Source organism: Phaseolus vulgaris, chromosome 1 (genome assembly GCF_051622355.1).
Source record: "Phaseolus vulgaris cultivar YP4 chromosome 1, ASM5162235v1, whole genome shotgun sequence".
NCBI lineage: Eukaryota > Viridiplantae > Streptophyta > Magnoliopsida > Fabales > Fabaceae > Phaseolus > Phaseolus vulgaris.
Genome location: NC_143498.1, coordinates 5,865,910 through 5,893,887, shown reverse-complemented (window position 1 = coordinate 5,893,887; position 27,978 = coordinate 5,865,910). Strand labels below are relative to the sequence as shown.

Genomic DNA, 27,978 nt, shown 5'->3' with positions numbered 1-27,978 from the left:
CAAACACCGATATGATACAGATATGGATACAGAAATACGTATAATCTCTAAAATGTAGCATACGGGACATGGATCTATATATTATATAATTTTAAATTATATAAATTAAAAATAAATATTTATATGCAAAAGTATGTTTCAGATTCTTTTGAGAGAAAAAAGATATTTTTCATGACTGGTTCAAAAGAATTTGTTCCTTATTTTTATAATCATAATAAAAATTTATACAATAAATTTAATTTTTTTAAAAATTATTGTATTTATACCTTTTAAAATTGTGTTAGAACCGTGTTAGAATTTTAAAAAATTCAACAAATATTTTTTGAATTGAACACTTCACCGATAAGTGTCATACGAGTGTCGATACCGAAATGTGTGTCCAACACGAATACGTCCATTTAAGAGAAGTGTTTGAGCTTAATAGTTTTTTAACTATAAAAGATTATACTAATTAATTAATATAAATATAAATAATAATATTATTATTATTAAGTCAAAGTGTGGAAAAATATAGTGTGAAATTGTCCTCATTCTACTAAAAGAAGAGGAACATATTTTTTTGTCTTTTGGGTAAATAGTTGGTAGACAGATAAGCCTACACCAATCATGCAGTGAACCTAGCACCACTTGCAGTATAAAATAGTTTCCAGTCAAAATAATTTATAAAGATGGACTTCATAGTCTGCCAAATCCACTTATCTTCAAAATTTATAATTCAAATGACTTAACAACTCATCAAAAATGAAAGTGAAAATGAAAATAGGAAATCCAAACAGACCAAAAACCTCATCCTCCTATTCTGATACAAACATGTGTACAAACCAAATCATCATCACCTTCCAACACTCACAAAACTGCTAGTAATGGGTTGTGATGGCCCTGAATGAGGATTACTGTGATGATGGGGCATTGTAATGAGTTGCATGGGAGGAGCACGTTCATACATGTCAAGTGGAAGCAGTGGCAATGGTGCTTCAAGCTGCAAAACCTTCATCACTTGTGCAGCCTTAGGCCTCTCTTTATCATTAGGGTTTGTGCACCACAACCCCACCACAAGCAAACTCCTCATCTCATTCTCATCAAACTCATTCCTCAATTTCTCATCTGCAGCTCTCAGAAGTTCCCCTTCCACATAAAGCTGCCACACCCAATTCATCAAGCAAACATGAAACTCCCCATCTTGGTAAGTCCTCCTCCCACTTGCTATCTCCAATGCCACCACTCCAAAACTGTACATATCTGATTCCCTGCTAGCTCTTCCTCCGTTCACGTATTCAGGTGCTAAGTAACCGTATGTTCCCACCACCCCAGTTCGTTGAGTTCTCAGCCTTGGATCCACCAATTTGGCCATGCCAAAATCCCCCACCTTGGTGTTAAACTCCATGTCCAATAACACATTCGCTGATTTTATGTCCCTGTGTAGCACACACTGCTCTGCGTCCTCGTGAAGATAATGAAGCGCAGTTACAACGCCAAGTGCGATCTTGTACCTCACATGCCACTCTAACATCCTCTTGTTTCCAAACAAATGAGTGTCGAGGCTTCCGTTTTGCATGTATTCGAAAATCAAGAGAAATTCACCTTCTTCGTGACACCACCCTATGAACTGAACCAAGTTTTTGTGGATTAAACGGCTTATTATTCTAACCTCGTTGGTGAAAACTCTCTCTGAATTCTCGAAGTCTGCAAAGATTCTCTTGATGGCCACAACTCTTCCTAGGTAACTCAACACACCCTTGTATACCTGCCCCGAAGCTCCTTGTCCGAGCCTTCTTTCATCTGAAAACCCGTTGGTGGCATCCACCAGCTCTTTGTACTCGAATCTTCTCGGGATAGTTCCTCTATCCAAGTCAAATTTAACTGAAGTTGGACCAATCTCGTCGTCGCCAGCATCATATAACATACAATCATCCTTTCTTCTCTTTCTCTTTATCAAAATGACCACAAAAGTACTCGCCCCCACAAGCAGAAGAACCAGTGGACAAAGAATGGCAACGATTAACACGAGCTTTGACCCTTTGTGATTTAGCTTCACACCCTCATTTTCCGCGGAGGAATCTTTCAAAGAGGAATTGAACTCCCACGAATAAATAACATTGTGTTCAGTGTAAAGTCCAGTTGAGGCGGAGAAACCAATATTGACCCACTCTGGGAGAATTTTCTTGAGGTCGATACTGTAAGACAGAGAAGAATTATTGTTGCTGTCCTTTGTGGTTGGTCTTCCTTTGAAGGACCAAGAAACAAAGAGGGTTTGAGTGGAGGCGGTGTAGGTGATCAAAGTGTGACACATTTTTCCGAGGTTGTTGTCGATGTCAAAGTTCTCAAAGGCCACAGAGGTTAAAGAGTTGTCGTTTACACCAACATGTTTCATTGGGGGATCAGTGGAGCCAATAAAGGTGTCAAACTCCACAGCAAAAACATGGTTCTGAGGGAGGTCACTGTTGGTGGTGGCGTTGAAGAGGGCAAAGGTGCCACCTGCGGAATTTGGAGGGATCTGGTAGCCAAGAGGGGCCAGGTAAAAGGCAAAGCCATCGGCATAAGAGGTCTCAGAGCTGTTTACTCTGTCAATGGAGAAGGTGAAGCGCGTGACAAAGTCGGTGACAACATTGGAAGATGGATCCCACAGGCGGAGGGGTTTGGAGTAGAGAGCCCTTCCGACACGAAAGTAGTAGCTAACTTTGTTGAGATCAATGGAGCCGTTGGTTGATCTTCCATCACCCTGGTAGGATATGTTTGATGTTGGATCATCAAAGTTGGTGATGTTGAAGAAGAGGGAATGAATTGGAGAGAAGGTGGTGAAGAAGATGAAGAGAAGTAAGTGAGAAATGGCTAACATGGTTTGTTTGATGAGTGAGGATTGAAACTTGGAAGATGGTGTGCAAATTCAAGCTTCAACTTGCTTGTTACTATATGAATATATGCAAGATTAAGACAAAGCATCATCGTCACATTTGCTTGGCGTGCTATCTTCTCTGCACACTCTTCCTAGAATAAACTTAGTTGAGGAAAAAGCCAGAAAGAAAAAGATAAGAAAAACAATAATATAATAGAAAAATATAAATCAGTTGACATAAAAAATATATACTACTTTTGCTAGTGTTAATATAATATTTTGGTGTGTAAAATGGAACCCACACTCTTCTGATTTCCATTTTCCAGTTTACAAGCTTGTTGTAGTCATTATTGGTGTTCAATAAGTGCCTACATGAACTTTCAAAAAATAATGTACGTAGAGTATCTTGAATAAAGTTAAAAATCCAATTTTTAATTCTTAAATAATAAAAGTAAATAGTTGTCTAAGAAGGAAAATTAAGTACTTTGCTCTGTCAATTTTTTTTCTAAGAAAGTATAGAAAAGAATTCATACAAGTTTCAAATATTCTTTAATTTATGTCCCTTTTAATTTTCAAGAACTCTTTTATTATTTATTTATTTTAGTTACAAGTGAAGACTTGCTTCATGGGACAAATTATTTGTGGTCAATTTCACATTGTTTAGTGCCAAGAAAATTGAAAAGTAATGAAAGTGCTAAGAAGTAGCAGAAAAAGGCCATAACAAAAGTGGATAGCACGCCTAATTCCAAAAAGTAGGATACTTGCTAGGGTTCTTTTCTGACCAGAATATTTTAGGATAAATACATAATTTTTTTTACTGTTATTAAATCAATTAATTAGTTGATTGAGTTTGAAAAAATCGTTAGTTTATGCAAAATATTACTTATTTAATTGTCAAATTATTGTTAAAAATTTATACTATCAAATATAAAACATAAGATCATAATAGTTATTATAAAAATAACATCTTTTATATATATAGCATTATTAATGGTTAGAAATGTCAATTAGTCCTTTGAATGATGTTAAACTCAACAAATTCCTTTGTTTGAAAAAAAAATTGTACTTAAGAGGAACAATGGTTTAGACAAAAATTAAATACTTACTAAGATTTTAGTTGCTTCACATCATAATCTTAGTTATTTGTTAATATTATAAAAAAAATTCTTTTCTTGATTGATATTTTAACCTTATACATTATATTAAAACTTTATAACTATATCTTATTTTCAATGTATAAAACGCACCGCAGCTTTGGAAATGAGAAATGGAGAAGATGAAAACCAAATTTAAAAACTCAAATAGCAAAAAACGAAAATGAATACCTAATATAACAAAAGCAGAGTGAGAAAAGAACCTTCAATTCAGAGGAATAATGGAGAAGCTGAAGATGATTTTCTAGGGAAGAACGGAGGGAAGAACAAAGGGAAGAACGAGAACGTGAGAGAGCTGAAGGAGGAACGTGAGCTGAGGAACAGGAAGAAATGTTTAACAGTGAGAGAGATGCTGAACTTTTGACTGAAAACGTATTGGGAAAAGTAAAAAATAAGGAAAAAAATATTACTTTTGAGAAAACTTTAGGAATTTATCAGGGTTTATGAAAACCCCATGTACTAATAGGAGTTCTTATAACCTCTTCTAAAAAAACCCCGGTAAAATTAATTTTTTGTGTAGTGGTACACTTATACTTTTTATCCTGATAAAAAATATACACCACCAAGATTCAATTTGTAAACTTACATTTCTCTTTCTCTTTATTAAAAATAAATAAACTTTAAATTATAGGAAAGAAAAAAATATATATAATTTTAATGTTAAATATGATACTTTGACATCAAGAAATGTGATCTATATTTATTTTATGTTTAAATAAATTATTGTTTTCATATAATATAATATTTTATTTTAAAAACTAGTGGTAGAATAGATATATTTTTTTAATAATATGTGAAATACGTATTTCTCTTTTGGTCAAAAAAAACTGCGCGTACTATTTGGTAGTCAAATAAATAGGTGCCACGTTTTTTCATAGGGCGGTTCCACCTCATCATAGCTACCTCGCAAGTTCCTATAATAAGATTATATATATTCTTTTTCTCATTTAAGACTTTGCATTGACCCATACCAAAATTAATTTTACTTTCTTATTATATTATTATAAAAATATTTGTTAAAGTTATTGATAGTTAATCTTCAATCAAGTTTTGCTTTTTCAACCAATGAATATGGTGTTATATATATATATATATATATATATATATATAGTGTATACAACTTTTTTCTATTTTACCCATTTGATTATATTATTTTATTAGAAGAATTATTTGCGTCTATTGTTTAATTTCGAAAATCATCAATATTTCACTTAGTTTGTATTTTTAAGGTATTTATTAAGTAATTTATGTGGCAGTAAAAGTATTGTAAAAAAATGAAATTGAAGATCAATTCTAAGAAAATTCACGTATATAGTATTTTAGGGATTGATTTAGAAAATTCACGTATATAGTATTTTAGGGATTGATTTAGAATTTAAGGTTTAAGATTTAGGATTTAGGGTTTAATCTTTAACCCTAAATTTCATAAATTCCATATTTGGATTTTTTACATTGATTATAGAAATAAGATCTGCCAAGGAATTTGTTAATAAAGACATATTAGAAATTAAAAAACTATTTTCTTGGATGGAAAATTGGTGATGGCACTGAGCATTCCAAAATTTGGGGATGTTGAATTTGTTCTAAACCAAAATGTATAATTGGTGGAAAAATAGATGATGCCAAGAGATTTAGAAATGAATAATTATTAATCATATTATTAATTTATCATCAACGTTTCCTAATTGTTTATTACATAAAAATTTAAGATAAATAGTAAGTATTCACTTAGTGCATAGAATACTAACAACAAACATTAATTTTTTACATTGTCTAATAATAGATAGTTGTAAAAGATTGAATAATAAAAAATATATTAAATATGGGTTCTTATCAACTTTTTTCATAAGTGAAAATTAATTTATATACAAATTAAAATTAAAAAAAGTCTAGAAAAAACATACCAACACGCTTTATATACTGAAACAAAGTAGGGGAAAGAAAATGGAAGATGTCAACTTGACTACAAGGACATAAAATTGATCATTTATGGAAAACTCTTATGGTCAAAATTAAATATCCAAAGTCATAACTGAATACTAAAACTTGAAAATGATTTTTTTTTATTTAAACATTAATTAAATATTGAATAATATGAAGAATTTAACCACCATAAATCTGCACGTAACTTATTTCAAACTATTTTAAGCCATCACGTCAACTTATTAGTAAACTAAAAAAATCCACTGTTTGTGATCATAATATGCATAGTTTAAGTAAGAAATATTGCGGCAGCTAAAAATAAAATAAAAATCCAAAGTCACATCCGAAAAGATTTTGAAGAAAATTTTGGTAAAAAAAATAAAATATCATTTGTTTTGGTATGCCTAGGATGAAGGTGGCATCACAACATTCAATGTTAACAATTACGTTACGTTGGTTATTTAATAAGCATTGTGTTACATTTTGAACTCGTGCATATCTTGAATATCTTATAACCAAACTTTAATTATTATCAATAATAATTATAAAATAAAACGATTAATTCAATAAATTTTTATTATTGAAAGGTTATTTATGAATTATAAATGACTGCAATAAGGTCAACAATCATTATTCAAAAGGGTCTATACAAATTTTTAGAAAATACAATTTATCTTATTAATACATGAATGGTCCAAAACCAAGAAAAAGCAATGCGAAGACTGTTGTGTGATGTGATTTGACAAGATACAATTACTCAAATAATTCATCATATTTTAAACATAGAAATTGGTGTTAGAATCAAATTAATGTCAAAATAAACTCATTCTGCATTTTTATCATTTCAAATGCAATATTCAGTTAACATTTTTTTCGCAGAAAAATGGAAGGTTTATCAAATCAATACCAACACTTTATATATGACATGTAAAAGTGTGGATCAATTTTGTATCGATGAAAACTTTCTTTTTCTAAAGGAAACTTTTATTTAATTAAATTTAAAAGAACATTTTATGATCCCTGGAGTTCAATGTAAACCAAAATATTAAGTGAAACAACAAAAAGCTTGTTACAAGAAAATAAAAATATTCCTTTGAGAGAAGAATGCATCAAAGATCAGTGTGCACCAATTAATTGACAACCCAATTTCCTATTTACAACTAGTTACTTTGAGAAATTTGTGGATTATGATCAAAACATTATGCACAGGTACACCATTCAGAGTCCCCAAAAAGAATAAAGGAACTGTGATTCTTCTTAGGCACCCTTGTTTATCCTTGTCCCCCACCATCTTTGCTGGAGTGTAATGTAAGCACTGGACTTTGGATCATGGCCATTGATATGAATCCACCACCGACAAAGATTTCTAGACCAAGCTCCATTTGCTGCATCATTGAAATGTGGAATCAGGAAACAGTAAAACCTGTGACAGTGGATCACACCTTAAAAGCCACTCTTTCCAATTAGCTACTGTTTCTTTATGAACACAGGCTAAAGTAATAATTAAGTAAAATGCCTCATAGAGCCTTTGCACTCGGAGGCATAATAATGAATACAATAAGTCCCCAATGCAGCTTAGTAAACAAGGGCACTCTTGATTAGTTGAGTGTTTTTTGGGAGGGTGGATGGATTTATATTATATAGTACATTGTGCTAATCTTGTTGAGCTAAGGGAAATGCCCTGCTGAAAAATTAGAGGGCAAAACTATATTGGATTATATTATATTAAGATTTCTATCATTCTTCAAATAACCAAGTGCAGTTCATGTTGAATAGCATCATCTCATCATGACTTGCTCTTATATTTCCTCTGGGGTTTCAAATCAACCACAATCACAGTGATATTATCTTTGCTTCCTTTCTGAAGGGCACGGTTTGATAGGTATTCTGCTGCTGCTTGTGCAGCAGGATCAACTCCCTCTCCCCTTTCTGATGAGGGTTGTTCCAAGCCATTTTTCTTGTACCAGAGAACTATCCGTCGCCGGGCAAGGTCACAGACCTCTTCGTTTGACATAACATCCCACAGACCATCACTGGCCAGAATGAGACACTCATCGTCTTTTGTCCTGGGAAGAAACCTAACTTCTGGTTCGGGAATAATCCATGGCTTCAAATATCTATCCCCTGAAAATCACAGCAAGGATAAGCAGAAATAATTTTGGTTGCTTAAACAACTGCATGGACTCCTAGTTGCATAGACATGTCAGCTGGTCCTGAACCTTTTGCATGACAATATTTTAACTTCCAAAACAAAAATGATGCTAATTTTGTGCATTGTAAGTTCAAATCTAAACAAAATTGGAGTACAAGGGTCCTCTTAAGAACTTTGGTGTAGTCTAGACTTTCAATAATTTTAATGCAGGGTCAAAATTTTGATATAGGGACACTATTACAAGTGGTGCCAAAACCACTAGCAAAAAGAGAATAATAATGTGCTAGCATAGTTTCTAATAAGATATACTCAACTTTTATAATAACAGATATTTACATAAAACAAAAGGTAGCAACTGTAGCCAATCAGATATACTCTTTATTAGAAATAAAAAAAAAGAGGCCTTTACCTAAGTTAGGGTCCCAATTTATCTCATAAAGGAGCAGCATGAAAAGGAGAGAATGAGAGGAGGCACTAGAGCTAATACTTCAAAAATTGCCTCTACCAGCCTTTGGCCTCGTATAACAAAATATTTTGCCTGTACTAGTACATTTTCCACCACCTTATTATCTGAACAAGCAAAAATAATCATAATCTCTTACCAGACGCAAGTCTTCCTCTTATTTCAACTATACTAATAATATACAAGCACTTAGATCTGGACTCTGAACGTTTGAATGCAAACCGTTGATTTTACTTTCCTCCTGCAATCTTCTTTTGGCTTAGGCTTAACATAACCTTAAAAGAATGGTATTTTGATAGCCAAATATAAAGCATAGAGAAGCTTATTGCACCACAATTTGTAGCTTAGGTTCAACAAGATATACTTTCAATAATTGTTGCAGATTGACAGCAAAGGGCTATGCTCAGCAGTTCTAGAGAAAACAGGATGGAATGGGAAATTTTTCTTCCTACAATATAATACTGAAAAGATAAGTACACCTCATACAATTCAGATGATTAAGTATCTCCTCTCCCAAGTTTCAAATAGCTTCCTCGTCAAAAGATGAATTGAGGATGCTCACCTATTCAGTATTACTGTTAGGCTAGGTATTGACATATTTCCAGTAAACCAACCAAATACAAAGGGGGTGCAACAATTAGCATCTGCTTTCTTCATTAGTAAAGTAAGATACTGATGACAAACGTATTGTGAGAAGGAAGCCCTTGTAAGTAACCACTCTTACTAAAAGATTTCTATGAAACTGAAACTAGTCCCCACAAGAGATACTGAAAATAAAGTAATTGATTAAAAAGTGCATACCGATAGACCTTGACATTGCAAGAACACCAAATACACGATGACCATTCCATTGAATCACTTTTCCTCCAGCTGCCTCAATTCTTGCATGTTCATCCGTTCGGTTAGGCTAACATATCACAACATGAATCACCTGTTAAAAATTTAAAATATTAAAGGAGATATATAACTATAAATGGAGTAACTTACTTTATGGTCCTCTGATAATGCAATGGGTTCTTTGCCGCGACATAGAACTGCTCTTGAATCACCACAATTTGCAACTATGATATGAGATGAAGAAATAACAGCAACAACAGCAGTGGAGCCAACAGTTTCTGGGGCAACAGGTTCATTATCAACTTTCCCTCCAACTTCAGCATCAACCTTTAGGAAACAATTGGTGAAAGCTTTTTTCCACTGATCTTGACAACCATCCTTCATACTTCCACTGATTAGAGTTTCCTTGAAAAATTCTATTTCCTCAGCCAAAGCCTTGTGGATGCGATCTTGACAATACTTTGCGACCTGAATGAGGAAACCATGCACCAAAAGAAGGGTATTACAGATAAAGCTAAAATCATTGGACACAAGAATCATGACGATAAAGATCAAAATAGAATTTTACCTGAGAACCACCATGGCCATCATAGACTCCAAAGAAATGAGTCATCTGCTGATTAAAACACTTGTTTATTCCATCAAGCACCCGATCACCAATTAGCATCTGAATAGGAATTTTCAAAAATCGAGGCACAGTTGCAAGTGAATCTTCCATCTCAGGTCTTCTTCCGCACACAGATATGAATCCATAAAGTGGGGTATAATCCAATTCAAAAACACTCCGACCAACCATTCCACTCACCCCCTTTTCCTGGGGCAACTGATGAAGAACAACGTCAGAAGGATTAGGGTCAGTTCTAATTCCATTCTCTTCTTCAAGGCTCACTGCCACAGCAAGAGGTTCAGTCGTAATATCTGTGTCAACGTTTGATTCCCCCAAATCAACTGCCTCGGCAACAATATTGACAGCACCAATGCTCTTATCTACATAAGCAGAACACGGTGTCCCGACATCAGAAATAGCATCAAAACAGAAGGACTCCTCTCCACACACACTACTGTTCTCACTGACTGCAGAAAGAGAACATGAGCTATCAACAACCTGGTCACCTTCCAATGACAATGAATCCTCCTCAATTTCATCGGCTAACACTTCATCACCAGCAACCAAAGTGCTTCCATTTTGGGATATCATATCTAACATAGGATTCTCTCCTTCTCTATCCTGTTTTGGTGGTATAACCTCAGTAATACCAGCTTCATCCTCCAAATTGCCACTCTCATCACAATCATCGGAACCTGCAACTGTCTTGGTGGAAACCTTAGTTACAGAATTAGATAACAACCCTGTATCCGCCATCAGCTTAAACCTAGATACATCCATGGGGGAAACTATGGTTGGGTTATCACAGACTGAACAACAATTACCTACTCTTAATGGCACTGCAACCACAAATGACATCTCCATTGAAATCCCTATCTAGGTAGGACAAAAAGTTACCCTCCCACCCCTCTGCTATCACAAAACCTGTCATACTTCAACTAAATTTGCACCTGCTTTTGAGATTGAATAGGATCTTAGAATGTGAAAGGGTGGCATTTTACATTCCTAATGAGCCCTACAAGACAAAAGGGGAAGCAAATTCAGGCGATGCAAAGCATGAACTACCTAAAAGGTTGTGAAAGTGAAATGGGGTACTCAGATCTGGTCAACATCAAAGCATCTCAACTTCCATTTTTGGAAATGTTAATCATAAATAGCTATGCCAATTGCCACAACACCCTTCTCAAGCATTACAACTCCATCTAGCTTTGTCAACTCTAATAAGAGAAAGCCAGCCTGAAAACAATAAAACAAAAACAAAAACACAACCTTTTATCTGCATAATAACATATTACTCTAAACCCCACCAGTTAAAAAGAAACAAATTTCAAAAACAAAGACACCCCTTATCTCTAAGCACAAGAAAGAAGAAACTGGTCATGAGAAAGAAACCCAGAAAAGGTAAAGCCTCAAGAATCACAAGGAAACCCTAAAAAGATGACACCCTTTTCCACATACCACCATTAGTTGCCTGGATCTGAGGCAACGCAACGCATCACAGGCGCGCGCAAGCTCTAGTAGTAATAATAACAATATTAACATTAATTTAATAATTATTACTACTACAGAATCAATGAAGAAAAAGAAAGCATAAGAAGTGAAAAGAAAAAAATTAGAAGAATGAAGAGTGAGTCACTACCTAATTTTGTCAACGATGTAGGGTCTCGTTATTTCTCTTCTCTCTCACACACACTCACACACTCTTCTTTCTCTATCTTATTTCTTCTTCTAACCTTGACACCTGAAACCCATGGATTGATAAAAAAAAAAAAAGGAACAAAGCATCATTAAACAACAAAAGCCACGCATTGCTGTTTATTTATTTATTTATTCTTCTGACCTATTAAACAATAACAGCTCAACTATGCACTATTACTTTAGTTTTATGATTTTTGACTTTGGGTGAACTCAAATTTTGTGTATTCGATTTAGAAAAAAATGGAAATTATCAATGCTTGCCACGTGGTTTTCATTCAGATTTACCAAATCATTACGAGAAAATGTATTGTACAACTTTAATTTCATACTGTTATAAAAAATATTTTTCTTTAAAAGAGACATATGCATAAGTTTATTTAAAACCAAATTGAACGAATATATCTTCATCATAAATTTGATAACATGATTAACTTTTGTAAGATATTTAAAAAAATAGTAAGTAGAAAATTTATTTATAGATAATCAATTATCATATAAATTTGATTTTGTGAGAATTAATTAAAAATATTTGTAATGTAGTTTTGAACCTTCGTTGAAGAACCTCCGGCGGAATGTTGAGATGGTATGACTAGAATAAATATTGTTGCAAGATATTATTTGTTTTGGAGTTCGGAGTATCGTCACGATTTGTTCCTAGTGTCTCGAAGGATTAAAGGTATAAAGTGTATTTAAATTGTCTCAACTCTTAAGCGATGTAGGACTATTAGACATACCGGAAACAATAGTTAAATAGAAAATATGTAAATTTAGAAAAAAAAAATATACATGTTAGTCAATAATAATAATAATAAAATTCTAAGTAATTAAATTAGAAATTGTGTTTTATGTGAAATTAAACGACCAATATTACATTTTTATATTTTGTTTGAATTTTTGGAAAGGGCGTGGGGGGATGAAAATGAAAAGAGAGAGAAGACTACATTTAGAAGAAGAGCAAAAAAATCTTGTTATGAAAACTTTCGAAATACATGAAATGTTTTCAAGTTTGTTTTGGAAAACTCATTCCAAAAAGTATTATATACCTTTTAAAAAAATCATATTTCAATCATATTCCAGAAAACTTGTTCTGAGAATTTTACTCTAAAAATTTTGTTTTAAAAAATTTATTCTAAATTTTTTGTTCCAAAACATATGTTTCGAAATGTATTTCATAAATTTTGTGAAATACACTGTGAAGTAATCCAGAAGTTAGTTTAAAGAAGGGTAAAATAATTATTTTAAAAATTATGAGAGTGTAGGTTCAAAAATGGGTGATGCATGAAGTAAAAACCATAAATTTTACCCCTTTAAAAATGACTTTTAGATTATTTATTCCAAAATATTTCCTGAACATACTTTCCGAAATACATTTTATAAATTCTGGATTTATTATTTTGAAAATTAAAAAGATGCGTTCCAGAAAGAATATTTTAGAATTATTTTTTTCCTTTTGGAACTTCTATTTTGGAAATACCTTTTGTTTACAGAATCCTTATTCCAGAATCATCCAAAATTATCAAGGATAATCTTGGTATTACATAGAATATAGGGGTGCAGAAAGAAAATTGTAGGCGTGCAGGAAGAAATACCCCTTAAATTTTTTAGTAAACCCATGTACACCCAAAATATTTGGCCCAATTTATAAATAATTGGGATTTTACTTCTTGCATCCCCATTTTTGAACTTGTACCTCCATATATTTAAAATGACTATTAACTTTCTGTATTAAAGTGATTTCTAGATTATCTGTTTTGAAATTTTTTCCGAAGCACTCATTTAAGAATTCATGAAATATATTCTAGAACATGTTTTCCAAGATAAGATTTTCAGAAAATTTTTCTTAAACGCATGAAATAAATTTTAGAACAAGATTTTCAGAATGTCTAGAATGTGTTTTCTATAGTAGTTTTCTAGAATAAGCTTTCTAAGAACACATGAAACGTGTTATAGAAAAAGCTTTCTAGAACAAGATTGTTTTTTGCTCTTTTTCTTCTAAGTGCAATCTCTTTCTCTTCTTCTTCTTCTTCTTTTACAACAATAATGTTGGAACAACAATGCAGTAGTGACGACAACGATGATGTAATGAGGGAGAGGCATACGGGACAATTTCAACCAATTTTGCGGGTGCAGGTTATAAAATAGGGGTGGAGAAAGTAAAAGCCAATTAATTGAATATGGACCAAAATTATGTTTGCCAAGATTCTCGTTGATAAAAGGAGTAGACGGTTTCTTCCTATACCTCCATAGGTTCTGCAACCACTCCATACAAAATGTGAAAATACCTTTTTATCCTTCTTATGCCACCTCCATAGAGTAACTTCTGGATTATGTAATTCAGACACGCATTTGAAAAAAGACTTTCAGATTACATAATTCGAAAACTAATAATGCATCTGAAAAAAGGTTTCCGAATTATGTAATCTAGAAGTTAATTACGAATTTAAAAAAAAAATTACAGAATATGTAATCTAGAATATTATAGAGGAGTATTTTTGGAAATATAAAAATTTATAAAGATGAGAGAAGAGTATATGGAGGTGCGGGAAGAAACAGCCGAAGTAGCAACATCATGGTCATAGAAAGTGGTCCAACCAAAGTTTATTTATTTATAATACTTCTTGCATGGATATTATTTATAAATATATTTAAAAACTTAAAGTGATTTAACGAATAACAAGATCACCTTCTCTATACTACTATTCATTTAAACCAAGTTAAATCTTTAATTAATTATAATTATAAATGGTGTTTAGATAAATTTCTCTATAAATAATTATAAGACAACCTTATAATTTATGCTTGTAATTTATAGATTTTTTTCTTTATTAGTGTCTTTTTTTTCACCACATATATAAAAATTAAGCAATATTGTTTGTCTTTTTAATAAACAATATCATGTCATATGTTTTAACAATAAATTTTGTTAAACAAAATTTCAAATAATTTTTAAAAGCAATGACGCAAATGTACAAATAAAAAAGACTTTGTTAAAATGATAAAATTCACTTTAAAGGTCTATACATTTAAGAAAACTAGTCTCGTGGTTTTCGGTTGTGAGAAAACGTTATTTTTAAAAAAAACATTATGACATGATGAAATATAATGAGAATTAATAAAAAATCTATTTAATTTGAGTTTGTCTAATACACACCAAATAAAAATGGGATAATTTAATCTTATTCTATTATTTACTTCTATTTTTAATCAGAACCTGGGTTTATTTCATTTTCTTATAACATCTCAAAACAAGGGAATTTATTTTTTTCAGCTAAAAACAAAGCAATGAAATTTTTATTATATTTTTTTCATTCTATTTTAACGAATTCCACTTTATTTTGCCTTAGAAAGACTCTTTCAGCATTCTCAACTCTAATAATCAAAAGTTTGTTTAATTTACCATTTCAAACATTATTTGATTGAATTAATAATGAGCTACTTTGGGTATAACTTTTTTTTTTCAAACACACCATTATTATTTTTTGTTTCATCTTGGAGAAGTAGTAATGTTATGATTTTTTTTCTTAAACAAGCAAATAAAAAAGTGCATGTAATTAAGGCTTCAAAGGAACATCATTGAAATTTGATCAAACAAGCAAACCTATCTTTCTAAAGTTCATTAATGGTTGATCATTTTCATTTGATCTAAGAAAACTTGCTGCGTATTTGGAGTTTCCTTTTTCATTTTCTTTTGTTTCTGTGGTGAATTAGTTTTATTTAATGCAATAGTTGAAGTTGATTTGCTCTTTTTTTTTATATAGTTATGATTTATTTATTTTATTTAGCTACTGGATACATGTAGTGGATTAAAAAATAAGTATAGATATTTTTTAAAAGTAATATTGAAACATATAAAATACTTTGAAACATACAAAATACTTTTTGTTTGTGATCATTTATTTTTTTTATAAGATTGTTAATAAAAAAATCTTCTTTTATTTTTTAAAGCAGATACTGAGTTTAGTAAGAACCATTGGAGTAAGATTAAATGATTTTATGGAAAGAAGATTAATTTTGTAAAATTGTTTTACTATTTTTTTTCTGTTCTCGTATGTGTAAAAAGAAATTAAAATCACACAAAGTACGAAACAGAGAAAGAGATGCCCTTCTCTCTATTCGAAAGTTCCACACCAAATAAGAAAAAACAATATATAATTTTGTTACTGAAATAACTTCATTAGTGTAAGAAATAGCATGGAGGGAAAGAGATACAGAAAGCAAAAGGAAGTTGTATGAGGGAGAAGGCAAGAAAAATACAAGACTTTCTAAAGTGCATCACACATGATAAGAGAGTAGTTATTAACTAATGGTTGGATTGGAACAACCATTAGTTTATCACTAAAGGAGTAAAAAGAAGTAGCAGACAAAGGCTTGGTAAGTATATCATCAATATGAGTGATTCCAGAATATGAGTAAGGTTAAGTTCCTTCTGCTGAATGGAATCATCTAAATCAAAATGTTTAGTCTTAGAGTTTATGACAAGATAAGCAGCAAGAAAAGTAGATCCAAGATTATTAGTATATATGGATGGAGGTGTAATTTAAATACATAACTCATGAAGCAGATTGGTTGTCCACTTGATTTCTGCTAGGGCAGCTACGATATTCAACTTCGGTAGTGCTCCGTGAGACTACCTTTTGCTTGTTGGATGCCCAAGTTATAAGATTGTTTCCAAGAAAAACTATATACTCAGTGGTGAATTTTTTATCATCTGGATCTAAACCCAAATCAGTATCAACGTAGGCTTGAATATTAAGTTGGGAAGACTAGTGAAGGAGAAGACCATGAGTCTGAGAGCCTGAGAGATAGCAGAGAATTCGCTTTACGACTTTCCAATGATGTTGTTGTGGATTGTGCATAAATTAGCATACCTTATTGACATTGTATGAGATTTCAAGAAGTGTGATAAGAAGATATTAAAAAGAGCATAAAGCGGTATACTGAAGCATTGTCAAAAGTTGTAGTGCGATAGACGAGTAGAAGAAACCATGGGTGTAGCTTGAGATCTTGACAAAGTCATGCTTGATTTATGTAAAAGATCTTTAATATATTTATTATGTGAAAGATGAAGAGAACCATCAGCTATCCACAAGGTTTCTACACCAAGAAAGTAATAAAGATTGCCAATGTCTTTCAAGCCAAAATGCTTTTGGAAAGAGTGTATAAGAGACTTGATAACAGCTTATGAACTTCCTATGATGATTATATCATCCACATAAATGATGACAAATAAAGTAAAATTATTTTGAGACTTAATGAATAACGAAGAATAATCAGATTTAGTAGATGAAAATCCAAAAGAAGAAAGAACAATACTTAACTTCTGAAACTGTGATCTTGGGGCTTTTTTAGGCCATAAATTTCATTGTGTAACTTACAAACAAGATTGGAGTTTGCATATTCAAAACCAGGGGGTTGAAGCATGAAGACGTTTTCTTGCAAATCAACATGAAGAAAAGCATTATTAATGTTTATTTGATTAATAAGCCAATTATATGATAAAGCCAAAGTTAGAAAAATGTGTATTGTAGTTGGTTTGACTACAAGATTAAATGTTTCCAAATAATCTTAACCTTTCAAGTTGATGAAAACCAACCTCACTTTGTGTCTGTGTAAGGTTCCATCAAGATTGTATTTATTTTTTAAAAACCACTTGCAACCAATAGGTTGAATGCTAAGAGGTAAAGTAGTCAAGGACCATGTTTGATTTTCACATAGAGCTTTGTATTCTTCATGCATGACTACATACCAGTGAGGTTGTTAAAGAGCATCTTTAACTATTGTGAGAATAGGAAAAGATAAATAAATGTAGTGTAGGTTCTATAGGTTTGAATATGTCGGATTTCCTACGAGTAATCATTGAATGGTTGTTTTAATGAGAGTTGGAGACATGGAATCTCTAGAAGGGGTTAGAGATAGAGATACAAAATAGAGGATGAGTTGTATCATTAGTGATATCAAAAGAAAGAGTAGAGTAAAAGATGGTATTAAGGCAAGAGTGTATGGATGAGTAGAGATCATATCAAGATTAGTAAAAGAAAATATAGTAGAAAAATGTGATACAAAAGAGAAAAAAAATTCATTAAATAAAACATGACGAGGTGATAAACGTTGATAGCCTTTATGTGTAGGACTGTAACCAATAAACATGTAAATAGTTGAACCAAGAACAAACTTATTTTTGTTATGAGAGATAAAGAAAGCAAAAGAAAATTGTATGAGAGAGAAAACAAGGAAAAATAGAATGTGTTATTATGGATTGAAGGAAAAGAAATACAAGAATATTTTATTAAAAAATAACAAATCATTGTTAACCGTTTTTTTTTTTTGTTTGAAATGTTAAAAACATCAATCCATTTAAAGTGGAGGAAATAGTACATGTGGAAGACTTTAGTGCTGAGTCTCGTTGTCCTAAAAAGTGAAAAAAATGCACATAAAAGAGCTGATATTGAAATTCATAGCGGTTTTGGCAGTAAGAAAGGAATAAAAAGTATAGTGAAACTTCAATTTTAATCAGAAAAATAACACATAAAGAACCATACCTAACTTTTCCCTACCTATATGTTCCCATCACTTATAATAAGTTGGGTGAATATGAACATGACTAATACGAATGTATTGTTGGAAGTTTTATATAAAGAAGAATAAAGAATAAGCTAAATATATATAAGAAAAAAGGTTATAATTTTCTTTTTAAAATTTTGAGTAAAAATTAATGTCATACTCTTTTATACAAGTATATTTATAGTTCATTGCTGTCGAATCTTAGTTTTTCTTCTTAAAAAAATCCAACATATTATGAGAACTGATTATTCAATTTATGAAAGTAATATTGTGATATTATTTATTCAAGAGAGCCAAGTTATTGAGCTATCAGAAACAGAAAGAAGCTTCCATTTTTCAAAGCAAGCAAGGAAATTTGGAGGGTGGTAGATATGCAGCTCTGAATCTCAACGTTATCAGTCAAAAGAATTTGCCATAAAAGTCTTTCTTAGTATACCCAGTTGAAAAGGAACTATGAAAGATAATTAAATCTTACTGGTCAACAATTTAAACTAACCTGTTCCCAAGACCAAGATTGCGTAGAACTATGAAATAAGAATAATGCTGTTCACACACACTTTTCATCACATTTTTTTACTAGCATTTGCTCCTTTCATTTCTCTCTATTGCATCACACTTTTCTCTCTCCCTACTGTAAGAAGTGGTGTGTTGTGGTAAAAAAAATGGAACATGATATCGATATATTTTTCATCATGATTTGAAAATGATGCAGAAGTAGTAGTGTCAGTAAGCATCAGCATCAAACACTTGATAAAACTACCATCAGTTATTATACCATTTTCTTACATATCAATGTCAATAATGTCACCATCCCAATCAAAAATTGATCAGCATTGACTTTAATTATATAGGAAAACTACTCCTAACTAGTTTTGGTGTAGGTCCATCAGCAATGCATTTTTGTGGCTAACAGACAAGAAATACATGTATTAGACTGATAGAGGCTCCTCTCAGGATTATGATTATAATTTTAGGGTTGTGCACATCTACACTTTCGAGACCTCACTGGATTGGAGCTTTAACCATGCTAAGTTCCAATTCTTGGAACTTGTGTGTGAGATGCCACAAACTTTGTGTATGCAGAAAAAGAACATTGGTCAAGTATATGTATGATATCAAGTTAGCAACGAAACCATGGAAGAAAAGGAATGCTACAAAAGAATGTTTCTAATTTTATTATTCAATGTCTTATTTGGAAATTAAAGTATGGAATTGTGTTACAAATTCAGGATCTAACCCTGTGCAGACTATCATAGTATCATCACATATCTGTTGAAAGGGCCTATACATCTTTTACATACAAAGTCCCTTCAACAAACAATGACCAATGACTTGAACATGTCATAAACAAGCAAAAGAATCATGACCTCAAGCAGCAAAACGGTATGCATAATTTTATCAAACACAACCTTTCAGTTAAAGAAAAGAAGTGCCAGCCAAACCATGATGCAGAAGATTATGAGCAATTGCGTCCCTAGCCTTCATGGAGCTCATTGATCTCAAGGAAACTTCAGGCACCATCTCATCATCCATTAAATCAATCTTCAACTCAGGCTCAATCTTTTCCCCCTTCAACTCACATATATTATGCAGCACACAGCAAGCCCCAAGCACAACCGGCAAGTCCTGCAGCTTTACCTCAGTCCTCTTCTGCAGACAACTCCACCTCCCTTTCAACCTGGCAAAAGCATCCCTAGACACCTTCTGAACCTCCCCAATCTTCTCATTGAAAGCATGCTGAGTCCAAGTCAGATTCTGCTGACTATAAGGCACCAAAACCCAATCCATCAAAGGGTACCCCGAACTCCCTACAATCCAAACCCCCTTCAGAAGCCCCCCATTAGCCCTTTGAAAAAGAGCACTTTTTTCCAACACCTGATCATCAGGCATTGAACCCGGCCAACCAATGCAGACATCAGTGAACACCCCTCTGTGATCTACCACCCCCTGAACCGTAATACTATAAGAAGTCTTCTGATTTCTCTCAGTATGCCTCTTGTTGAAATAAGCAGCCACACTAATCTTAGGAGCTATGATAGGCACATGAGAAGTATACATAGACCCCACCACATTAGGAATCCCAGAAACAGCCTCAAACTCACTCTTCACCCTCCTCAATGCACCCTCATCAGGCCAATTCAAGTACTTGTGCATAAGCACAGTCTTAATTGCAGTGCAAACCTCAAGCACCAACTTATGGCAAGTTGATATGCCCAATCCAAACCTCTTCGATACAATCCTAAGAGGGTCCCCAGTGGCCAATCTCCACAAACACACAGCCACCCTTTGCCTCACAGGAATAGCATTCCTTAAAGTGGTATCCTCCTTCACAATTGCAGAATTCAACTCCTCACATATCATATCAAAAGTTTCCCTTCCCATCCTAAAAGCCTTCCGAAACTCTTCCTCAGGAAAATCCTCTTTGTTACACTCATCCCACCACGCCCCTGAACGATCCTTCACCCACAACCTTCTCTGTGACCCCCCCGCACCAGATTTCGCCCCCTCAACACTCCCGCCACCTTCACAACCCTCACTCTCACACGCTGCCACCGCCACCGCACGTGCCATTCCGCGTGACTTCTTCCTCTTCACCTTCTCAGATTCCTCCACGTGGCTGTAATAATCATCCAAATTGGAGTAATACTGAAGCATGGCCTTGGTTTTCTTCTTGTGGTTTGTTTCCAACGAAAACTTATCCTCCTCAGAGACCCTATTGTTCTGCTGCTGCTCAAGCTTCTCTTGCTCATCCAGCAACAGTATCGAGGTGAGGAGACCCTTCAGCTCCTCCTTCTTCTTCTTGCTCCTCCTGCTGTTACTCTCTCCAAGGTTGTTGTTGTTGCATGACCCATCATCACCGCCATCACCATCATCATCATCGTCCCCATCTAGGTTTTTTCTGCGGCGCTTTCTGGCCGTTGTGGAAGTGGCGTTGTTGTTTACGGCGTTGTTATTGCTGTTGGTATTGCTCATTTGATCAAAGGAAGATTGGAGCAAGGTGTAAAGGTAAGACAAGGATTCTGGGTCTGCAAACGTTGTTGTTGGGAGTTTCATAAAGACAAACAAAACAAAACGATACACAAACACAAACACAGAAACAATGAATGAATGAATGAAAGAAAGTGAAGTAGAATTTAGCAATAACAGGGGATTGTGTTGAGTTTGGTGTGAAATTATTATTATTATTAATTTATATATATAGTTAAAAATTGTGTGAGGTGTGAACACAAGTTGTGGTGTGAACGCGGACATTGAAATCTTATAGAATGAACAGATGCCAGAAATATGAGTGTTCTTTAACTTCTTAATTAATTAAATAATTAATTAATTATTATTTTTATTATTAGATAATTGTTTGATTGATTAATCAGCGGAAATGAAGCGTATGATGGAACTTTGGACTTTCCGTTTTTGCGCCGATTTCTTTAATTGACAGATCGATTAGAGAGTGTTGCAAGTAAGCGAGTACATATCACAACTAATCATTTTTATTATTTATTTTAACTTTTTTTTACTTTTTAAATTTCAAAATATTTAATTTTTTTTTTATATTTTTAGAAATATGTTTGGAGATCACATATAAAACCAATTTACTTTAATAGGTACAGTGATAGTTTACAAGTGATCAGTTTTTGTAAAAAATGGATTAAATTTAAACTTAATTTTAATATGACATTAAATTTTATTTTAGTAAAGTTTCATGATTTTATGTTATATTCGGTCAAATACCAAATTGTCTGCGTATATTTAGTTTCATTCAAACTATGTATATACACTTCAAAATTTAAGAACGTCAACTAAAAATAAATTTATTTTATAAGTCAATTTTATAAACAACACCTTTATATTCAAATATAAATATTTAATTTATATTAGCATTATCCTTTTATCATTTTTCACCACTTCTAGACTTAGAAAGGAAATGTGTATTTTTTTTTAATTTAGACGAATAAAAACTAAATGGAGAAAAATAGTCAGTTTAGGAAATTTAAATGAAGTCAACAAAAAAATATTAAAGAGGGTGGGTGGGGTTTTCTTAAACAGAAGACACCTACTAATTTTTCTATTTTCTTTGCATGAAAAGCATTAAATATATCATTGAATGAACAAATATATATTTTATATTTTGAATGAACCACAACATTAATGGCAACCAAATAAAAAATGAAATTGCTATATTTGATAAGACTAGGAGAGAGAAATGATGAAAATTGTGCTAATTTAGGGTTAGGGTTAGGGTTAGGGTTAGTGAGAAAAGAATGAGATGGGAATGAAAAATAGGGTTAAAGTGTGAACAGGATTTGGGATTGGAATTTTTTGAGATTGGATTTGGGTATGTCAGATATGTATGGTATATGACAGAGGCAGACTTGGAATTTTCTTAATTTATCTTTTTATTCTCTTCACTTTCTCTTCATTCATGGGATTCCCACATACAATGAATAAGATTAAACATTTTTTTTATCATGATATTTTTATTTTGTTCATGATTAATTGCTTTATAAAATTTCTTCTTTTAATTCACAAAGTTTAACCAATTTAAATTTGAAATACAGGTTAATAATAATATTAAAAATGTAAAGCCAAACGCCCTAAATTAATAACAAAATTTTAATTTTTTTTCAGTTTCTAATCTAAATTTTGACCGGTCAAACCTTTAGTTTTATTGTCAGAAAATTAATTAATGACGTAATAACAATCATGGTCTTATTATGATATTGAGATATAATTTTTTTTTTTTAGATAAACTGTGTTTTTAATAGCTATTATTTCTTGGTTGTGTCAGAAACAAATAAACTTTTAAAATAATTAATGTATTAATTATTGATATCAATATTTTTATTAAAGTTAATTCATTTTTGATATAGAGGGAATCGAACCAAGTTAAAAGCATTAATGTATTAGATACATGTAAAAGGTGTTGAAATATTTTGTAGTGAGATTAGGGTTAATTTTTAGAATATTGAAGTTTTGGATCATGTGAGACCCAATCACAAAGGTATCCATAACAAAAGAAAAGTGGGGTAAGGCCACTAATTGAAGATAATTTTAAAATTTTCTAATTATCTAAATCTTTTAGATGATAAGATCTTCATGTACTTGCGTAGTTGGTTTATGTTTATTTATTCAAGAATGTAATGATAGTAATGATACATTGGTACAAGTGTTTATATATCTTTGATTTCCTAGTTGAAAGCTTATGAATAAATATTGTTATCTCAAATATTATTCCCTTATATGAAAAATATTTCTAATTATAGACAAAAAAAAAAATTCATGAGTATGGTATCTTTAAAAAAAAGCTATTTTAAACAATATCTTTTCAGAAAAAAATGTTCCACACATGAGGTAAATTATAACAAGACCTAATCAAATTTGAGTGCTCCACCTAATCAAATTTCAGTACTCCTTTTTTTTTCTATTTGCTTAAAAATATTTTTAATCAAAAAATATTTAAAATTTATATCAATTGGGTATAATAATGCAAATATTAAGGTAATTTTTTTGTTATAATATGAACTCAGTTAGGTTAGGTTAACCTTTTGTTATGTTGTAGAGTTGGAAATAAGTAGGTATATTTTTTTATAAAGGTTGAAACACTTCTAAAATACTTCTTTAATTTAATTAATTTTTTATCGATAAAAAATAATTAAAAATTTATATTTTTACTAAACAATTTATTGTAATTTTAAAATAAGAATTACATCAATAAACTAAATTATATTAGTGTCATTCTCAAAAATAGTTAATCTAAACACATTGAAAAGAAATTTGTTTGTAAAATTCAAACATTATAAATAAACAAAAACCTCACTTTAAATATGGTGATTGATGAAATGGAGGAATGTTTTACATTAACAATAAGAATTATTCTTCATCTAAATCTTGGACTCATTAGAAGCATTTATTAGTGAGGCATTGGTTTGGTTTAACCTTTAGCTAAAAAGTTGTGCTTGTTGAGAGTAGACAAAGTTATGGAAGTAGGCATGAACATGGAAGACTTTGACATTGAGCATGCATGTTCACACTTGAGATTGCCCTAGATGATGATGATGGGTCCTACACTTCCAAAGCATGATATCACAATTCAACAATATACGCTACTTTTGACCTTGTGTCTCTCTAGCCATAGCCCATTTAATAAGTAAGGTGCCAAAAGACATGAATGTGCTAACTCAATTTGCAATCTAAAAAAATGCAAAAAGCATAATCTCATGTGCATGTAGGAAAATGATAGATGCTAAAAAAAAGTCTCCTCATAAAAACCCCATTTCATAAACCAAAGGGGTTTGTTTGAAATGTTTAGGGTTTAGTGTAAAAGCAAGTGGGTGATTCTTCAAAACCAAAACATCTCAACTACTCTTCCTATGTTTTATATGTCTTTGATATCTAGACTCTTTCCTTAGAACAACATTTTTCACTAAATTGTGGAGAAGCATGGCTCTCACACACTCATTTAATGGTATTTTAAAATTAATAATACTTAGTTTTACTTGTGATTTTATCCATTATTTAGTTGTTCTCACTTTGTTGTTTAATTGTACTTTCACTACAAGAAAATCATGAAATAGAAACCAATTTTAGAGAAAAAAATAATTAGTTGTTATAATAACTAGATTAGAAATCATTTTAGAAACTAAAAAAAATTAGTTTCTAAATTAGTTTATATTATTGTTAAATAGTTTCTAAATTGTTATCTAATTAACTACCGAAGTTTTAACTACCAATTATTTATTCTAAAATTGATTTTTATTTTATGATTTTTTGTAGTGTTCGTGTGATTTTGTTCTTATTGTTATTTTAAATGTGTAAATCTAGTTTTTTTTTATTTGACATTTTTTAGGTTAACTTGACGATTAATATTTAATGAACATGTTGAGAAGGAAGTAGATGTGTGACTTTCATATTTAATAAAAAGTGTCACGTAAAATATTTCATTACATATTGAACGTTTTATTGGTGAATATATCAAAATGATAGAAAAACTAAATTGACGAGAAAAAATAAATAAAAGTATAACTAAATCTAACTCAATATTATTTTTACTTTGATAGAATCTGTAATAGACTAAATTTTGTGTGAAAAATAAATAGTAAAATTATTAATCTTAAAAAAGTAAAACAGTTATAAGTTAGTTTTGTTTAGACTAATAATTTAAAATTTCCAGTATGTATGGATTAAAACAGAAGAAATATTTATAAAACATAATAAATTAGAATACAGTAATTTAATTCAAAGATATTTCAGAAAAAGTAGGATTACATTAAAAAAAATGGAAATGCACGAACTTTACCAACTTTTCAAGAAATAAAAAAACGGAAAGTTTTTTGTTGAACTTTAAGGAAAAGAGGACAACAAATTAAAAGAGAAAGAATGTAAGTTTCGAAAACTAGAAAAAGAAAATATTTTAAAGATAAAGTGCTCCAATTATAAACAAAGTTTTCAGAAGAAATAAATACAAAAGACAAAAACACAAAAAAAAAAACTAAAAAAAATTGATAATTGCATAACTGAAGAAACAAGAATGAATAACTAATTATCAAACATGAAGAAATTGTGTAAACTGCATTAAAACAGCATGTGAGTAAAAATAATCACACTTTGTCTGTATTTGACATTTTGTTCCGCTTTTTAAAAATTTAACACAATAAAGAGTTTTGAGATAAGATAATTGAGTTGTAGTGATTGAAAAAGTATTGAGAAGTTCATCACATAGTTATGGCTGTAGAAGAATCAAAGAATTTTAAAAAGTTAAGTTCAAAAGTTTTAGGATTATTTAAAGTCATATGAATTGGTTGATTGAACACGTGATAAGTGTCAAATATTTTTAATTTTCATATCAAATTAGACATAAAAATGAATGAATTGCATGTAAAATATCATTACAAGAATTGTTGGAGATCCCACATCGACTAGAGATGAAAATAATTTTTTTGTATATAAGTGGGTGCAAACCTCACCTTATAAGTTGGTTTTATGGGATTGAGTTAGACTTAAAGTTTATTTCTTAATAAGAATGTATTTTTTCCAATAATCATGTTTGACCCAAAAGGAGATAAGAAAATGCAAAAATTGAAGAAAACTTGCAGGAAAATGAAGAAATCAACAATAAACTAATCCAAAACGAAAATAGATATGAAGAAACTCCTCACTAAACTCTATAAATAAAGAGGTCCTAACCCTTCATTTGGAAATGGAAAACAATGTAATATTTCTTAAGTTGTTCTTTATGAATGCTTGTTTAAATTTAGTTTATATGATTTGATTGAATGTTTAATGTTTGATATGTAAGGAATCACTATTCATATCTTTTAGAACTTGAATGATATTGAGAAATACATTAATATTCTAAATTTTTTTCAAATAAACCAAATATGTCAATGAGAATAAAATTAAATATGCTTAAATGGTTAACTTAACTTCCATGAATCAACAAAAGATTTACACTAATATTTTCGTCAATGTTTCTCAAGAATCTAAACAATTTATTTACTTTAAGTTCAATTATAATCATATCCATAAATGTCATAATGTATTAGTTATGACTTAACAATTAATATCAAATTTATTAAAAGATATCTTACCACTATTGTTGAATTTGTTGCTGATTTAAAAGTTAAAAATGATAGTAGTAAATATATTTTGTTATTCTCCATATGGAATTAGAGACCTAGTTTTTTTTCTTGACTTTTACCCACATTGACATACTCTTACCTCCTTTGTCGTTTTTTTCCTTAAAAAAATACGACATTGTCGCGTGGTGGTAGCATAGGGACCAATACATTCACTGCACAAAGCATAATAAAAAAATAGACAAAAGGTCAACAGAAGTATTTCTAAAAGCATCCCAAATGATACAGCTATCAAAATAACCCAATTAGATCAATTAACCTACCCACAAAATGAAATTAAAATGTTAGGTGCAAACCAGTTAGGAGTTAGTGACAAACTACCCAAATTCTTCTTTAACAAAAGACATAAAAAGGTCCCACAAAAATGTTAGTTTTAGATTTTTAAAAAGCTTACTTTAATTTGTAGTTCATATATTATTATTTGAGATTTTCATATTTTGGCTATCAAATTTTTTGAGTTTGCAACTTGGTTGTTCAAAAACTTATATTTAATTAAATCTGTGATGAACTGTAATAAACCTTAGTGGTGATGAACTGTAATAAACCTTAGTGGTGATGAACTGTTAGGACCACGAAGTGTCACATGCCATTACAAGATTTCGAACTTTCACCATCAAACATTTAGCGCAGCACTATCAAACATCTGGTAGTCCAACATTGCAAAACCAATTGTTCCTAATCGAAATTGAAGCTTTCGTAAAAGAAAAAAGCGACATCTGGATGCAAATGTAAGGCGTGCTTTAGTGTTACACGTCAACGGAACTTCCACATCTTACTTTGTGATTGATTCATCAATAATTTGCATCATAACTGGTTGAAGTGACTTCAAATGAAATATTCGATTTTCCACAAACACTCACTAACATATAAAGCAAATCTCCACAAGCAAACTGATGGTCCCTAAATTTGTAAACGCTATCACATTAGCTCTTGAATTTAGAAGAATTTATAAAAAATATCTGAAAGTATAAATTGGCAATCACAGTACTTAATTTTTTAAAATATTACTCTAATAATAATATTCACATATACTTCAAGAAGGCTAAGTTTAAGGACTTGTTTAACATTCTAAAGACCTATTTAACATTTTCTTCTTCTGAAACTAAATTCGCAGCGC

At 31.3% G+C, this 27,978-nt stretch overlaps 3 protein-coding genes across 11 annotated transcripts; all 3 read right to left on the bottom strand.

The window, feature by feature from the left end:
• Positions 1–680: 680 nt before the first annotated feature.
• On the bottom strand, positions 681–3,029 carry LOC137816663 (L-type lectin-domain containing receptor kinase IX.1). The gene has a single exon (XM_068619907.2). It carries the CDS (start codon positions 2,834–2,836, stop codon positions 833–835), a length of 2,004 nt encoding a protein of 667 aa, XP_068476008.1. The 5' UTR covers positions 2,837–3,029; the 3' UTR covers positions 681–832.
• Positions 3,030–6,976: 3,947 nt separating this feature from the next.
• Positions 6,977–11,856, bottom strand: LOC137816664 (protein phosphatase 2C 50). 9 transcript variants are annotated; one of them, XR_016518813.1, is made up of 7 exons: positions 11,609–11,765; positions 9,931–11,205; positions 9,513–9,830; positions 9,327–9,432; positions 9,088–9,197; positions 8,472–8,973; positions 6,977–8,034 (listed from the first exon to the last, which is right to left on the bottom strand). XR_016518813.1 is itself a non-coding variant. In XM_068619912.2 (7 exons), exons 3-6 carry the CDS (start codon positions 10,831–10,833, stop codon positions 8,490–8,492), a joined length of 1,470 nt encoding a protein of 489 aa, XP_068476013.1. In that variant the 5' UTR covers positions 10,834–11,205; positions 11,428–11,483; positions 11,609–11,765; the 3' UTR covers positions 6,977–8,034; positions 8,472–8,489. The 9 variants fall into 9 exon arrangements, 6 of the variants coding, with proteins under 6 accessions (XP_068476013.1, XP_068476010.1, XP_068476012.1 ...); XR_016518812.1 differs by having other exon boundaries at positions 9,931–11,483; positions 11,609–11,750; XM_068619912.2 differs by lacking the exon at positions 9,088–9,197 and adding an exon at positions 11,428–11,483 and having other exon boundaries at positions 8,472–8,632.
• Positions 11,857–19,377: 7,521 nt separating this feature from the next.
• On the bottom strand, positions 19,378–21,490 carry LOC137816666 (uncharacterized). The gene has a single exon (XM_068619913.2). The coding sequence runs from the start codon at positions 21,478–21,480 to the stop codon at positions 19,645–19,647; it is 1,836 nt and encodes a 611-aa protein (XP_068476014.1). The 5' UTR covers positions 21,481–21,490; the 3' UTR covers positions 19,378–19,644.
• Between the last annotated feature and the right edge of the window lie 6,488 nt (positions 21,491–27,978).